Source organism: Podarcis muralis, chromosome 8 (assembly GCF_964188315.1).
Source record: "Podarcis muralis chromosome 8, rPodMur119.hap1.1, whole genome shotgun sequence".
In the NCBI taxonomy this organism is placed as follows: domain Eukaryota; kingdom Metazoa; phylum Chordata; class Lepidosauria; order Squamata; family Lacertidae; genus Podarcis; species Podarcis muralis.
In genome coordinates, this window is record NC_135662.1 from 6797898 (window position 1) to 6814069 (window position 16172).

Here is a 16172-nt window from a genome sequence, read left to right on the forward strand (position 1 = left end):
GCGGAAGCCTGGTGTAGAGCAAGGTTTCCCCAAACTTGGGTCCCCAGCTGTTTTTGGACCACAACTCCCATCATCCCTAGCTAGACAGGACCAATGGTGAGAGATGATGGGAGTTGTAGTCTGAAAACAGCTGGGGAAATCGTGGAGTAGAGACTCAGGTGTCTCCTCTGACCACTTTTCTCCTTTCTGCAGACTGGACACAGTATTATTATTATTATTATTATTATTAATACCCCATCCATCTGGCTGGGTTGCCATTTATTTAAGAAGCTCCTTTATTTAAGATATTCCCAGTTATAGGGCTCCCAAAATTTGCCCCAGCAGTTTCTTTACCCTGGGGGCTGCTCCTGGCTTTCTATGTATATAGAACATTCTGTGTCTTTCTGCATCTGAACATTCTATACAAGCAGCAAAGCATACTGTGAGAAATTTATGTTTGGGAGCCAGTGTGGTGTAGTGGTTTGCGTGTTGAACTAGACCTGTGAGACTTGGGTTCAAATCCCCACTCAGTTCAAATCCTGCCTCTCAACCTAACCTATCTCAGGGCTACTGTGGGGATTAAATGAGGACAGGGGAGAAACATTTGTGTCACCTTGAGCTTTTTGGAGAAAAGGTGGGATATAAATGAATAAATAAAGATTAACACACTGTGATGTGTGATAGCCTACTTCATAGCTGTCAACTTTCCCCTTTTCTTTCGAGGAATCCTATTTGGAATAAGGGAATTTCCCTTAAAAAAAGGGAAACGTTGACAGCTATGCTACTTAGGATCTGATAACTTACTTAATAAAGCTGAAGTTGACCATGAATTTGAAGAATAGAGCTAATCCTTAATCTATTTGTAATTTCTAAAATGATGGGTACTCCTGCAACAATCTAACAGGAATTTTTTGTTTGTTTGTTTCATTAGTATACGGGTGATGCAAAATGAGTGTCCCTGACTACATGCAGTGTGCAGAAGACCATCAAACTCTACTAGTTGTGGTCCAGCCAGTTGGGATTGTCCCCGAAGAGAGCTTTTTTAAGATCTACAAGCGGATTTCAACCGTGAGTCAGATCAACGTACGCGACTCTCAGCGCATCCTTTACATCCGCTATAGACATCATTACCCACCGGAGAACAATGAATGGGGGGATTTTCAGACGCACCGCAAAGTGGTGGGACTCATAACCATCACAGACTGCTCCTCTGCAAAAGACTGGCCTCAGACCTTTGAAAAATTCCACCTTCAGAAGGAAATATATGGGTCCACACTTTATGATTCTCGGCTATTTGTCTTCGGGCTTCAAGGAGAAATTGCAGAGCAACCTCGTACAGATGTGGCATTTTATCCTAGTTATGATGAATGTGAAAATGTAGAAAAGAGGATTGAAGACTTCATTGAATCTCTCTTCATTGTATTAGAATCCAAACGTCTTGACAGAGCCACAGATAAGTCTGGAGATAAGATCCCACTTCTCTGTGTTCCTTTTGAAAAAAAGGATTTTGTAGGCCTGGATACAGATAGTAGGTAAGTACCTTCACAAAATACAGATCTAAAATTTATGTCTCTTGTCTGGCCAGCTAGAGGTACTAGTCCCCTGCTATAGCTGGGAAAATACTGCTCCTGTCCCTCAAAGCTGCCTTGTTGACAATTTAAAAACAATGAGTAACAGGGTGCTATTGTTAACTGACATTTGTGAGCATTCTTGGTAAACTTGTTTCTCATGTAGATGTAAGCCTGGGGGGAAAAACTGGCAGAATATTTTGAGGAGAAAAGATCTACCATGGGAATTTTTTTTTTTGGGGGGGAAGTAATAATAATAATAATAATAATAATAATAATAATAATAATATACAACTCCTGTTACCCCCCCCTTCCCCAGGTTTGTACGGCTGAAATACTTTTTAAGACAAAACTTTGTTCAAATGAAGATTTTATGTAAAATAGTTTACAGCATTTAAGTATGGTAATTTCTTGTGGGTATACACAGGAATGCTATAGATTATCATCTAATACTGTAGACTTACACAACCCTCAAGTCCAAAATGCATTTCTGCACCTAGAGAGTGCTGCCATCTGTATGTGAGAGAGCACACAGGGCATTCCTTCTCTTGTGAATTGCTGCTTGCTCTCTTTGGATGATATTTCATTCAGTTTAGCGATATTAGAAGTATGCATCTCCTGTCCTACTGGTCTGGTCCCTCCTTTGTGGTTGAGCTTTTCACTTCCCCCCTCAAATGACTGATACAGTCTCCCTGCTACAGAAGTAACAGTTTAATTATGTGCATGTGTACTTTGAATAGAATCCACTCTGTTTAATGGAACTCAACCCCAAGAAAGTGAACATGAAATTGCCTCAGACATTTATACTGTTGAGGCTGCAGCCCTAGGTATATTTACCTGGAAGTAAGCTCTAGCATTTTTTTGTAAGCGTGAACTAGATTGTTCCATTTTGACTCATTTTGATGGGTATAATGAAAGTACAAAACCAGAGGTGTAGGAGTCTGCCTTGCAGATGGTCTATGACTCTGAAAGTCTCTACTTCCAATAGTTTTATTTCATTTATGATCTTGCAGTATTTTGTTTAAGTGCCCTATGGCTGTTTACTTCACACACAACAATTATGAAGCTGTTGATCTTTTTATTTGCTCATTCAAAATAGATGTTGTCAATGACATATCCTGGATATTGTGGAATGAGAGAGTACTCAAATACTAATGAGTTGCCACTCTAGTTGGTGCTCTCTCTGATCAGTCCCTAGTCATAGTGAACTTGAAGTCTCACCTCTCTCATCCTAATCCCACCACAACCCCACAGCACCCCCTTTTCAGGACTTATGCCAGTTTACGATCCATCAGGTTTAGCTCAGGCAGCAGGGTCTTGGCTGAACTGAGAGTGAGCTTGCATAGCCCAGCTGGAGATCCCCTGGATCCTAACTCACTTGTCCTGGCAGATCTTGCTATAGGATTGCTCTCTTAATTGTAAGTCTCTCCCCGCCCCCCTTGTTGCACCTTCTTCCATCCCTGGCAATGTGTAATATTTCGCCTGCTTTGTTAGATAATATTTGTGTTTTGCTTGCTATAGTTCTCATCACTTTTCTGGGAGATCTCAATGCGAATTAATTTTGATAATCTAAGTCAAAGTGCTCATATATTGAGTTGTTCTGATTTAACCAGGAAGTAACTTTAGCATTCCATTTTATCCTAAATTGTTCACTCTTTGAATATGGTCTAGGGCAGGGATGGTCAACATTGTGTCCTTCAGATACTGTTTTTCCAGCATCCTTGACCACTCAGGCCTTGCTGACTGTGACTGATTGTAGTTGGAGTCCTGTAACATCCGAAGGGTACCACACAAGCTACTCCTGTACACCTATGTTATTCCTGGACAGAAGTGAGGGGCAGACAGGGCTTGTCAACCTGGGAAGGTAGCCCATTTAGGAGAAGGAAAGCTCTGATCCTAAACCTCTGCTGCCTTATGGAATATCTTCAGCAAAAGAAAAGGATAAGGAGTAAACCCTAAGGCTAAGGTGTAAACAATCCCTAGACAGTTGGATGGTGCCTTGTATGCCTCCTTCTGGCAGCTGCTGCTTGTGCCATATGTATTGCCTTGCTTTCCTTCAGACCACATCAGCGAGGTGGAGGGTGTGGGTGACTTGTTGTCTGGGTAGCCCAAGACCTCCATGCACACTTCCCAGGCTTGCACCCCAGGGTGGTCACTTCAGTGCTGCTAATGTAGCAGTTTGACTTCACCCCCTGGAGGCACACTCCATTGTCTCTCAAGACAGACGGATGTCAACAACAACCAACAACAGGCTACCCCAGACACCTATGATACACTTAGAAGAGTGGTGCCCCGCAAGACGAATGCCTCGCAAGACGGAAAACCTGATAGACGAAAGGGTTTTCCGTTTTTGAGTTGCTTCGCAAGACGATTTTCCCTATGGGCTTGCTTCGCAAGACGAAAACGTCTTGCAAGTCTTGCGATTTCCCCCCCACTTTCCCCCCCTTTTTCTAAGCCGCTAAGCGGCTAATAGCCTTTTAGCAGCTAAGCCGCTAAGCCTTTAATAGCCGCTAAGCCGCTAATAGCGCTAATCCACTAAGCCGCTAATAGGGTTGCTTCGCAAGACGAAAAAACCACTAGACGAAGAGAATTGCGGAACGGATTCTTTTCGTCTTGCGAGGCACCACTGTATGTAGATGTATGTACCAGTACAGTGGTACCTCTGGTTGCAGATGGGATCTGTTCCAGAGGCCCGTTCACAACATGAAAAGAACGCAACCCGCTGTGGCGCGTCTGCGTACGCGTGGGTTGCGATTCACCGCTTCTGCATGTGCGCGTGACGTTGTTTTATGCTTCTGTGCATGCGCAAGTGGCGAAACTCGGAAGTAACCCTTTCCGGTACTTCCAGGTCGCCGCGGGATGTAACCTGAAATAACGTAACATGAAACGGATGTAACATGAGGTATGACTGTATTTAAAAAGCACAGACTTGCAAAGAAAAAGCAGAGGAAAGGAGAACATGTATTTTGAAAGGTGCTGTGTTGTAGCTCAGCATTTGAAAGCCTTATTAATCCCTGTAAACATAGTGGTTGATTAAGGTATCACATGTCCCAGAAATAGCTTATGTGTATTTCTAACAGACACATGAATTATTTTTATTTTCACTGGAATGTTGCTAATAATATAGTAGGTACATAGAAATCATATTTCAGGCATCCACAAATAATAGTCTGTTTTCTAATTTCAGGATTCCCCAATAAATGTGAATGATTATTTCCTCTCCCCCCCCAATTTTTGTGTGTGGCTGTTATATGCAATTGTTTCTTGAAGTTAGAAAAAATGTATATTTCAGATTTTTAGGTGGTAGTATCGTATTTTAGACCATAGCAGAGAGGTGACTGCAGGTGTTTGAAATTATTTTTGTAAGTAATGTAGGAAATTGCCTGTAGTAGATTGACATCATTAGATGTGCTTGAAAATGTTGTACACACAAGTGAGCATATTACCTTCTTGAATTGCAGTTCATCATGCGTGAGGTTCACATCAGATACATAGCTACCTCATTTATTCTGCAATTCAGGTAGATGTGATTATGGTGGTAGTTATTTGTATTGTGCTTCATTGGTAGCAGATTAGCCAATTTCTTTCTTTTTACATGGGTACATGCTATGGCAAGACCCTTAATGGTGTTGACATAACTGCAGGACAGTCTTTGAGTGTATATTAAAAAAAGAATAGATGCTTAACTTTTGTGGAGTGTTGGAACTAAGGGTGCAATCCTAATACCACTTACCTGGTAGTTGGCTCCATTGAATTCAATGGGATTTACTTCAGATTGGACATGGTTCAGATGCAGCATTCTTCCTCCCTCCTCAGAATACTGGAACCAGTGCTGCTTTAAGTCATTTAAATTGGAGCTTAGAGTTCTGGGCTGTAAAATGTAAAGAAAAGAACCAGTTAAATATAGTAATTTTCAACACTATCTGTTCTCCATGCCTCTTTTGATTCAATAACATTTCTTACCATTGGGTAGCATCCTGATTCTGCCTAACCAAACTTCTATGCAGTTACCTCTTTTTCAATAATTGTCATTTCTTGCCCATTTAAAATCAATGATGAGAGTCTTAACAAAAGTCTTCAAGTAATGGAATCCATCAAATTTAGTCATATTTGGGGTTGACCCACTAAAGCCAGTGGACAGCAGTTTAGGGAAGCAGTCCTATGCACAAGAAGCCATCATGAAGCAAGCCAGTGTAAATTAAGCTGGCGTTAAGTTACATCAGATCAAAACCCTGCTCAGCTCTTCCTTAGCCAGGCAGAAGGGGAACAAGTCTTTAAAATAGTGTTCTGTGGTGAGTTGCCAGGTCACATGACTGAGCTGAACAGGCTCCAGCTTAAGTTCCCCCTCCTTCCTCCATGCCCCCAAAACACCCTGTTTGGGGGGCTTATACCAACTTCTGCTCAGCTGGTGGTTGAGCTTGGATGAGTAAATTACACGAGTGCATCTTCGGCTGAGCTGGAGCAGGGGACTTAACACTGGCTGAGTCTGGCTGAACTTCAGAGTCTCTGCAACCTATGGGGGTTATCCTGGCAGGTCTTGCTGTAGGATCAGCCCCTAAGTAATGTTCATCAGTTTCCTTGGGTCTGCTCTGACTTAGTTGGATACAACCTAATATTGTTTGTGGTTGGTTGAGAAATTTCAGCTCAGGTCTCTTTTTCCTCCTCTATTCCAGACCTGCCTTCCCTATAAGTGGTATTTAAACACTTGTTGAAAATATAGTCCACAACTGGAAGAATTGTGAAACTATTTCTGTGAGCTCAAGGGGACTTTAAGCCCTTTATGCATGGACACACAAATAAGTCTTCCTGTGAACTGAACTGTTTTTGAAACGAAGGGGAGTTTTAAAAACAGGTTGTGGTATGACTAGGGGAAGAGCTGTTCTTAGTATAGATTCTTCTGCAACTGGCAAACCTGTCTGTCAGCCTAATGGTGCTGAAGTAGTGATTAGCCAGACAACTCATGTTAGTAGATGGCAACACCTGGCTTCTATTGATATTGGAGATCCATTTGTACTGGAAAGGTTTGCACTGTATTAATTGAGTGTAATCAGAGCTGCTGATCCCATGCAGGGTCGTTTAACCAAAATTAAATTATCCAGGAACAGATGAAATTAATTATTCATAAGCTACAATCCTATACACACCTGGAGTAAGTCCCTTTGAACTCCACTGAACTTACTTGTGAGTAAACATCCATAAGATTGCACTGTTAACAACTTCTGTGTGCTGAAGCAAAGAAGGGGTTTCCTAACGCATTCACACATCCAATATTTGGTACGTCACTGAGTAAAGAGTTATGCAAAGTATCAATTGTTTTTTAAACTTGGTGGCTGTCATTAACAGGTTAGCTTTCAGTTCCCTGAAGGTGATACGTCATGTGTTTTTAGACCAAAAAAGGCCTGTTTATATGATAGTTTATATCCAGAATGTGTGAGCTGACAAATCTTTTTTAAAAAAGCTTTTAGTATTGTAGATGGATTTGGAGCAACTGATACATCGCTTCTTAAGCTACAAACTGAAAGCCAGGAACACACTCAGCTCCCACAGAACACAGTTTGACACAAAATTAATTACAGTGTCAGGTTGTTGAATTGTAGCTAACATTTTTGGTATTTGCTACTTCTTAGCATTTTGGTGAAATGGTGCACTGATTCAAATGCAGTCATGTGTGCAACATTTTGTTTCATAACTCAAAAGGCATCATCCACCTGTAAACATGTTGATGAAGATCCATTAATTTACAGTTGCTTTGCTCTTCTAATCTGTAATTCTAATGTGCTTTCTAAACATCTCTTTATTACGTAATCGGTGTGGTTTCCTTCACTTCTTCTGTGTATACATGGCTATTTTATTTCTAATTACTGTGTGTGTTTCTAATTTTTGTTTTGTTCCTTCCTTGTTTCTTTTCTCTCTCTCTCTCGTACTGCCCTGTGAGTGTGTTTTTGGGTCTCAAAAGGTAGGCTTTTGATCACATTGCATTTTTAAAAATAGCTAGTTTTTGTGTGCTGCCTTCTTCCTTTGCCTCTGTTGCATACTATAGTGTTGCTTTTTGTGTCTTTATTTAACACAGCAATTGACTGTTGCTGCCTGGACTCTTACTGGATTTTATCTTTTTGGCATTTTGGGCAAGGCTTTTTTTAAAGTGCTGAGATTTGTCTAAGTTGCCTTCTTGAGTTGCGGGTGGGGAGGGAGTAAGGAGAACTGTTTAAAACTTTTTTTTTTTTTTTGGTAGCTCCAGACACGCAGAGCTTGCAGGGTTTGTGTTTGGTTTGATTTAGGATTTTTCACCACCTAAAACTCTACAGCTATTATAATGCTCTTGCATATTCAGTTTCAAGACTGAATAGGTCCTCAGCCATGGAACTTGTTTCTGGCTTTCAAAAGCTATAAACAGTTGTAGCAAAGCATGCCATCTTAACTTGATTTTTGTTGTTGTTGAAATAGTTCTTGTAACATTTAACATGAAAATATTCATTCATTTTGCATGATTTTCTTTTGCTTGAGAAATTTTAAAGAGATGATAATCTATAGTGACTTGTGTTGTCATTTAGGAGTGAACGAAACTGATAACTGTAAATCCGAAAGTACAGTTGCAGCCGTCTGATGTATTTAGTGTATTTTAATTGGGGTGCATTCATAAATTTTCCAGTGTACACAACATCATTTGATTGCAGCTACTTTTAAATTGCTCACTGAATAGGCTGATGGATGCAGAACCCGCTCAGTGGGCATAACCAAGGGTACAGTGAGTGGAGTCTTGTGAATATACAAGTATAAACTTTTTTTTTTAAAAAAAGCTTTCCTTTTTGACATTTATGGCACTGAAGCGCATCAAAATGCAAGTGGATAGCAGAGGGTGATATCTTCTCTCTGACAATCACTTGCAGACTGATCACATTAAAAATATCTGGGTTGTTCAGTTTGCACCTTCTTCAAATGTGGGAATAGACCCAGTTCAGTTGTAGTCTGACCTAGAGTAAATTGTAGTAGTTCACTACCACTTTTTTATTTTCTTGTTTAATGTTTCTGTAAGGGTCTGAGGAGAGGAAAAAGAAAGAGGGACAGAAGAAACAATGTTAAGGAACACTCATGAAACTTCATACTTAGTCAAATCATTGTATTGTCTACTCTCTGGCAGTAGAGCTCCAAGGATATTTCACAGCCCTTCTGCCTGATCTACTGTCAACTGGAGATGTTGGAGATTTGAACCGGAAGTTGTTTGGATGTATCCTATCCCTGCCCTAAAGCTAATCCATGCGAAGGATCAACCTTCTTTTCTGCTTAACCCACCAAGAGCTCAAATAGGCACCTTCCAGAATAGCATAACATTTGGCTTCTAGCTCTGCTACACAAGCCATAGGAACATGGGCAGATATATTTTTAAAAAATGAATTGTGTGTTGAAGGTTGTGGCTAATGGTGCCTATGCCTATAAAGGCTAAAGATAACTGCCTTGCAATATGGCAGGTTTTGTTAGATATATAAGTCATACCTGTGCAACACTGAACTGTTTAATTAGCTGGTGACAAGAGCTAGATCGCTTGCTTTGCAATGCATAATTAATATTGTATAAAACCTTTCTTGAATGTATTGAAAGGCTAAAGATAGTGGAAGTCTTGTCAGTCACTTTTTAATTGCTAACATCATGGCAAAATTCTTCCATGAGACTCTGTTCCACATCCTTGGCTAACAAGGGGGAAAAGAAGGATGCATTCTTGTCTGCATTGTTTTCTGATTAAAAGTTTCATATCCAAAGTGTGGTTTCCCTACATGGGTTATATGTTGTTAACTCTTTGCCCCTGGGTGCATTTAATTGCCAGGGCACCTTCCTTGCATTTGCGGAGGTGTCAAAGCCTTCCTCTTCCAGTCACCCAGAGGTCACCTAGAGCACTGTTCTAACTAACTTTGGTCATTCATCCATAAACATGAGCAGTAATAGCAAGCGGTTGTTGTTGTTGTTATTGTTTTCAACGATGATTCTACATACCTGCTTAATAATAATTTATAATTTAATAAATTTTCACGAGGGGCATATTTTGTATTCAGCGAGTGCTGAAGAGCCGGTAACGTTGACTCTCCCTGCTGACTTGCATCCATGTGGTCCAAGACCCAGGCAAAGGGCTCTTCCATAGAGATAAAAGCAGGAGATGCTCTGTCTGTATGTTGTGGACATGGGAGTCGATAGCTGAAGTGGGTTGGGGAGAATGCCAGGACAGAGAATGTTGCTGCTCACATTGGAAAAGCGGTAGGTTGCTCCTGCCTATAAATTACATGCTTATAAATGAAATGGTGCTCCGACCATTTTGTAAAGAGCAAAGCAGCTTCTGGAGGGTGGCGGGGTTTAGAGGAGTTTAGAGTGGTCTTCCATGACAAGACTTCCACAGAATTAGAGTCACTACAAAAAATAAAATGAAACAAAAGTATAGTTTAGTAATATTATTATTATCAAATGCTACTGGCTATTTTCTGTTTTTATTGCACCAATGGGAATTTAATATTACAAATATTGGAGGGGCATCAGCTTTCCCCCTTATAGTAGCTGAATGTTAAAATGTGGTTATTTATGGTACAGGCAGCAACATACGGCGATAACATTTTATTGAATGTTTTAACAGCACTGTTTTTCCTAAATGCACTGAAACACATTTTTAGAAGTTTGTTTTTTTAATACTTATTTGTATCTCATAAAATGTATACAGTTTAGCTAATACTTTTCTTTATGCTGTATTTACTAATGTTTTGTCTTAAAACACAAGCATACATCTTTTCAAACACACCACTGTCATGCAGGGCATATGAAATGATCTTTTAATTAGCTGAAAATCTTCTAGAAAAACTGTTTTGTATGCACGAAACTTAATGGGTCTTGAAGTAAAAAAATGCATAGTTTCATTACTGTTCTGTATGCATTAGTTTCTAAATATTCTGTAGAAGATTTGTTGAAGAAATCCCACTTTATTGGCTATGGGAACAATCCTGTGCACAAAAACTGTCATAAAGCAAGCTGGTATATGTTAAATTGGCATAAAGTTATACCTGATCCAAACTCCATTGAGCAGCTGAACTACTGCTGCAGCCCTGCCTATGCCTGGCAGAGGAAAAACAAGTCTTTAAAATAGTATTTTACTCTGGCTTGCCAGGCCGCATGACCAAGCTGAATGGTTTTACGATCCAGCCTAAATCCCCACTGTCTGGTCTTGCCCCTGCCATGCTCCCATAGTGTCTGTTTTTGTGGGGGTGGGGACTTACATTGGTTTCGGCTCTTCATTGAGAGAATTGCTTTTAATGAAATTACTTCCTTGCTGATATCTATTAATACTTTTAAATCTTCAGAGAAATTGAGTTTCAAATATCTTGCCATTCTGAAATTCCACGTTCCTCACATATAATATAGTCTTGCAGTTCCTCTCAAGCTGTGGAGCTAAGTTAATGCATAAAAAGTTCTGCTTTTGCTTTGCTCAGTTTATAACCTGATAGTACCACAAATCATAAACTATTTCATTTCACTAAGCTAAAAAATAATTAAGCAGCTAGTGTCATCTGTCTCTATCAAAAGATTCCATAACTATTAAACCACACTGAGAGGTTGTAGTGCAAGAGCCCATGGGTGGCTTTTGTGGAATCTCTGCCATAGATGTGTAGTTTTAATTTAGCGAAAGTTTGATATGATACGATAATCTTTATAGTCATTGTCCCATACAGAACAACGAAATTGAAAAAATCTACATCAGGCATTCAAAAACCAACAAGCCTGCTATCCCAGCTATCCCAGCCTGGTTAACCCCCTAAAAACTCTGATACCCCATAATTAAATACAATATACTCCCACAGAGACTACCTTACACTGCGTTTAAAACCAAAATCGCATTTGGATAAAAACTGTTTCTCAGGCTGCTAGTCCTAGTCTTTATAACCCTATACCTTCATCCAGAAGGCAGAAGCTGAAAGAGATAATTTCCGGGGTGTGTACTATCCTGCACTATCTCTGCAGCTTTCTTATGACACCTGGAAGCATAGATTTGATCCTAAGTGGGAAGAGTGCACCCAATTATTTTCTCCGCAGTCTTTACAACCCTGGACAGCATTGTTCCCCCCCCCCCCACCATGCAGCTCCCAAACCACACACACAGACAATTGATTCTTCATTGATCTTGGAAATTCTATCTGAAGGCCTCTTTGAATATGCTTAAGCAGTGCTCAGCTGCCTCACCCTAGCAGAACACCTTCGCTGGCCAAGCTACCCAAGCGCTTCTGTGATGTCAGGTCAGCTAGTGGCGTAAAAAAAGAATGGGACAGACACAAAGGAGAATGAAGAGGTCAGAGGATAAGGAGAGGCATGTACGTTGTTTGGGTGACGGTTGCCAACACTCAAGATAGCTTGCACTGATACAACTATTGCTAGTGTTGCATATACAGATTGTGGTTCTGCTTCCAAACATGTGATTTATTTTATTATTATTATAGTGGCTATCTTTGTTTTTATTTAGCCTTTTACATTGATGGCTGAAACAAGTCTGTCTGCTCATTGGTGAGCAGAAACGGCTATTTATTTCATCAGCTTTTATATCTCATGGTTGTATCCAGAAGTCAGGGAGCACAGGGTGGCTAAAGACATAAATATTGTTGCGAAAAAAATACACCTGTACATGATGCATAAAGTGATAGAGAAATGTTAAAGCAAATAAATCTAATGCCTTCTGGCATACTGAGGTCAACGAAACTAATCAATCTCTGTATACTTTGTGTTCTAGACATTATAAGAAGCGATGCCAGGGTCGTATGCGGAAGCATGTCGGTGACCTATGTCTGCAAGCCGGGATGTTGCAAGATTCCCTCGTACACTACCACATGGCAGTGGAACTTCTCCGTTCTGTGAATGACTTTTTGTGGCTTGGAGGTGGGCAAAATGAGTAACAAAATGAAACTTTTTTTAGAAAGCTTTCTTGACCCAGGTTGCAAGTTATATTTGGAGCAGATCCATTGAGATCAGTGGATATATGATTTATATCCACTTTCTGCCTTTACCTGCTACAACTTAGATGGAAATGTTTTAAGTCTTGGTAATGAAACAGAAGTGACCTTAACATCCATAATAAATCCGTAACAAATTGTGATCCACAGGGCTGGGTACGGTAGTGCACACCAAGGGATTTCACACACCCTGCCTATGAAAGGAATGGTGGATTTTAAGGCTGCTTTGGCAGTGCTTTGAGATAACAACAACAAGAACAACAACAACAACAAATTTTATTATTTATACCCCACCCATCTGGGTTTCTATTGGCCTGGGCCAGCCTCAGTACCTGCCTATATTTCTTGTACAATTGAAATCACATGAGTAGGCCTGTGAGATTGCTGCCACTTAAAACACTGTTTTTAATCTGTAGCGGCTCTTGAAGGATTATGTTCCGCCTCAGTTATCTATCATTATCCTGGAGGCACAGGTGGTAAAGTTGGTGCAAGAAGAGCACAAGGAAGTTCACTTCCTGCAGAGGCAGGCAACAGGCACAGACCAGGTAAGCAATATACTTTCTCCGTAGTATGTTTGACAATTAAGTATTTGGCAGGCTCTGGTATTTCCCCTAGGCATCAACAACCATCATTGCATGATGGGAGTTGTTGTCCACTGCCATTGGTGGCGCTGTAGGTTGACCACTCCTGATGTAAACAGACAATACTAAGCTAAATGACCCAACTCAGTAGCTTGTGTAGAGTCATCTGTCAGGCTGTAGGAAGGTATGTGATAACAAAGTTTATCAAAACCACTTGGCAGCTGTTTGTTTCAATGTCAGTAATGGGGTTTTCTCAGAATTCTGCAGCTGTTTGGCATGTTTTCAAATATATTTAATAGCTTGGGGTTTTTTGGAAATAAAGAAGGTTAATGTTGTCACTTTGATTTTCCTTTAGGGGCACAAGAAGTTCTTATTGATCCAGGTATACTGTCTTATTAATCTGCTGTGTCAATATATATATTTGTGTTAATTGTTTTCTAGTTCCTATATGTTGTTCCTAGAATTCTTTTTTTTAAATAGTAGTTTCTACTTCATATAATCTTTAAATCATTTTTTTTATTTTCCTTTGGAGAACAGGCAAATTCGTTTAAAATGTTGCATACCATTAAGTGGCATTTCCTTTTTTCCTTATTATGTAGACAACATAATACAGCACTAGCTTGTCAATTTTGCCAGAGATTATTTTATGTATGCTTATGTTATCAAAATAAGATATAATTTTCAACTTTTTGTGCAATTAAAAAAAGAAAGAAATTTAATTCTGTGACAATGAATAAGCAAACTGATTTTTATTTACATTCTAAATTTTTTTAAAGGTTTGTTCATTGCTAAAACTTAGTATTGGTAGAGTTAATTTGTCTTGAAAGGCTTTTCTGAAACATTTTTTGGTCTGCTTTGCTCTTACCCAGGTGTCATTAACTGGCAACCATTGTTAATTTGAAATTTCCTGCTTTCCTCCAATGCAGGAGCCCTCACGTCAAATGGCATTAATGCAGATACCAGTACTGAAATAGGACGGGCCAAGAACTGCCTTAGCCCTGAAGACATCATAGATAAATACAAAGAGGCCATTTCTTACTACAGCAAGGTGATGTTCCTACATTATGAGAGATTTTAATGTGTGAAATAAAGGCAGTCAGCTTCATTTTGAGCGGCACCTCTGGTAGTGGGCACATGATTTCCTGTAAGATTGTACAGTACTACGGATGGGCATACAAGATAGTGTTGATGCTCTCGAGCTGCTAACTCTATAAACTAGCACCTATATATGTAGCTGCTGAAGTTCCCTAGAAAATGGCTTTTTATAGTTTAAATTGTGGTTTTAGAGTCGAATGCTAGGCTTATGCACCATGCAAAGGTGAACTTATTCTTACACGTTTCCACTACTTTCAGATATAGCAATGAAATTATGGTTTTTCATTGCGTAAAGATTTATTGCAGGGGTCAGCAAACCTTTTCAGCAGGGGGCTGGTCCACTGTCCCTCAGACCTTGTGGGGGACCGAACTATATTTTGGAGGGGGGAAAATGATGCCAGAGCACCACGAGCCCCAGTGGCTGCTTACCTGTGTCTTGCGAGGGGCAGGGGCTGGTGGCATCAGCGGAGGGGCGATGAGTGGTGCGCGAAAGGGCTCCGGAGAGGGGCTGCTTAAAATGGCAGCTGCCTTGAGTGCTGCTGGCACCAACAAAGCCCAGCCACGTTCCTCATCTAGGCAGGGCGGGGAGAAGCCAGGAGGAGGGAGGGAGGAGGCGCCGGTGCTGCCTGAGGGAGAGGGAGGGAGAGGGAAAGAATGTGTGCACTGGCAAGCCATGCAGTGAATCCCGGACCGTCCATGGGCCGGATCCAGAAGGCAATGGCCCGCAGACCTTAGTTTGCCGGCCCATGATTTGTCAGATCCCTTTCCCTTTTCCAGGATGGAGAAAACTTTCACTTCTGCTTTAACTAACTATGGTTTACTGTTAAATCTGGAGTGGACAAAGTGGGAATAGCCTTAGCTGCGGTTTAGCAAAATAAGCCAACTTTAAACTGGTTTATGATCCTGGCTTGTTCCAGTAAGTCATTGGTGGGGAGCCTTCTGCCTATGAGCCTAATTAGGTCCACCAAGCCTTGGAGGTTGACTCACTAGGTGGTTTTGGGGGAAACCATGCAATCTTTTTTGTATGAGGTCAGGCCTTGGAAAGTTCAAGGAAGGATTTTCCTTTGCAGCCACAGCTTGAATTTAAGCCACAGATGCAAAGGAATAACTGTGGCTGCAAAGGAGTACTGTTCCTTTGCAGCTGTACTTGGGACTTTAAATTCCTGACATCATATGAAGTCAGGTGAGAGATAGGTGGGTGGCCCTGTTCATCTCTCAAAGTGCCCTCCAGAGGGTTGGTTACTGCTGGATCCAATTCACCCTTGCTGCAGCAAACCTTAATTAGACTATCCATATTTTATGGTTTGGACATAACTGAAATTAGAAGTAAAAACTTCTTTTTCTTGATACTGTGCTGAAGAATGAAGGAGGTGAGAGATCAAAGCTCATTTATGTAACAATAAAACCATAGCCTTGTTTCTGAATGCAGTCACTGTGTTTTATTTTAACTGAAAAGGCCTCTGAAGGAAATGCAGATCATTGCATTGCAGTTTTGGCCCCACACTCTGCAACTCTTGCTAAATTTGTGAACTTGGTTCAAATGCTTTGGAAATACTACTTTTCTCTCTCCAGAAGCTCCAACCACATTTGTTGTTACAAATAGCAGCATTTTTTTTTACTTTCTCCTTGTACGTAGATTCTCTCAGTTTAACTAAGTTAAAAACGGCACAGAAAATAACACAAAATGGACCCCCCTGGGTATTCATCCAGCTGGGAAAGCTTGTTGAAACAAAAATGTCTTTAGTTTGTTGTTGTTTTCCAGAAAGTAGGCACCTGTTGTATTTCAGAGGGACTGCTGTGCCACAGAACAGAGGCAGCCATGGTGAAAGCCCTGCTCCAAGATGCTGTGGAGCAGGTTTCTGATATGTTTGGAATTTGAAGGAGAAGCTCTCCTGCAGACTGTAGTGAATTCTCAGCATAAAGGGATAATTAGTCCCTTTCCCAAATGATTTGCTTTGAATGCAGGTGTTTCTTGGTTC

General features: G+C 40.6%; 1 protein-coding gene across 2 annotated transcripts in view; it reads left to right on the forward strand.

Annotated features, from left to right (window-relative positions):
- Window positions 1–16172, forward strand: part of TRAPPC9 (trafficking protein particle complex subunit 9) — a 264177-nt gene that overhangs the window by 806 nt on the left and 247199 nt on the right. Inside the window, exons 2-6 of one of the 2 annotated variants that reach the window (XM_077932705.1) lie at window positions 911–1511; window positions 12298–12443; window positions 12934–13062; window positions 13454–13480; window positions 14025–14146. In XM_077932705.1, the coding sequence (XP_077788831.1) occupies window positions 928–1511; window positions 12298–12443; window positions 12934–13062; window positions 13454–13480; window positions 14025–14146 (1008 nt within the window). In that variant the 5' untranslated portion in view covers window positions 911–927. The remainder of the gene's footprint in view (window positions 1–910; window positions 1512–12297; window positions 12444–12933; window positions 13063–13453; window positions 13481–14024; window positions 14147–16172) is intronic. The other variant, XM_077932706.1, reaches the window with a different exon arrangement.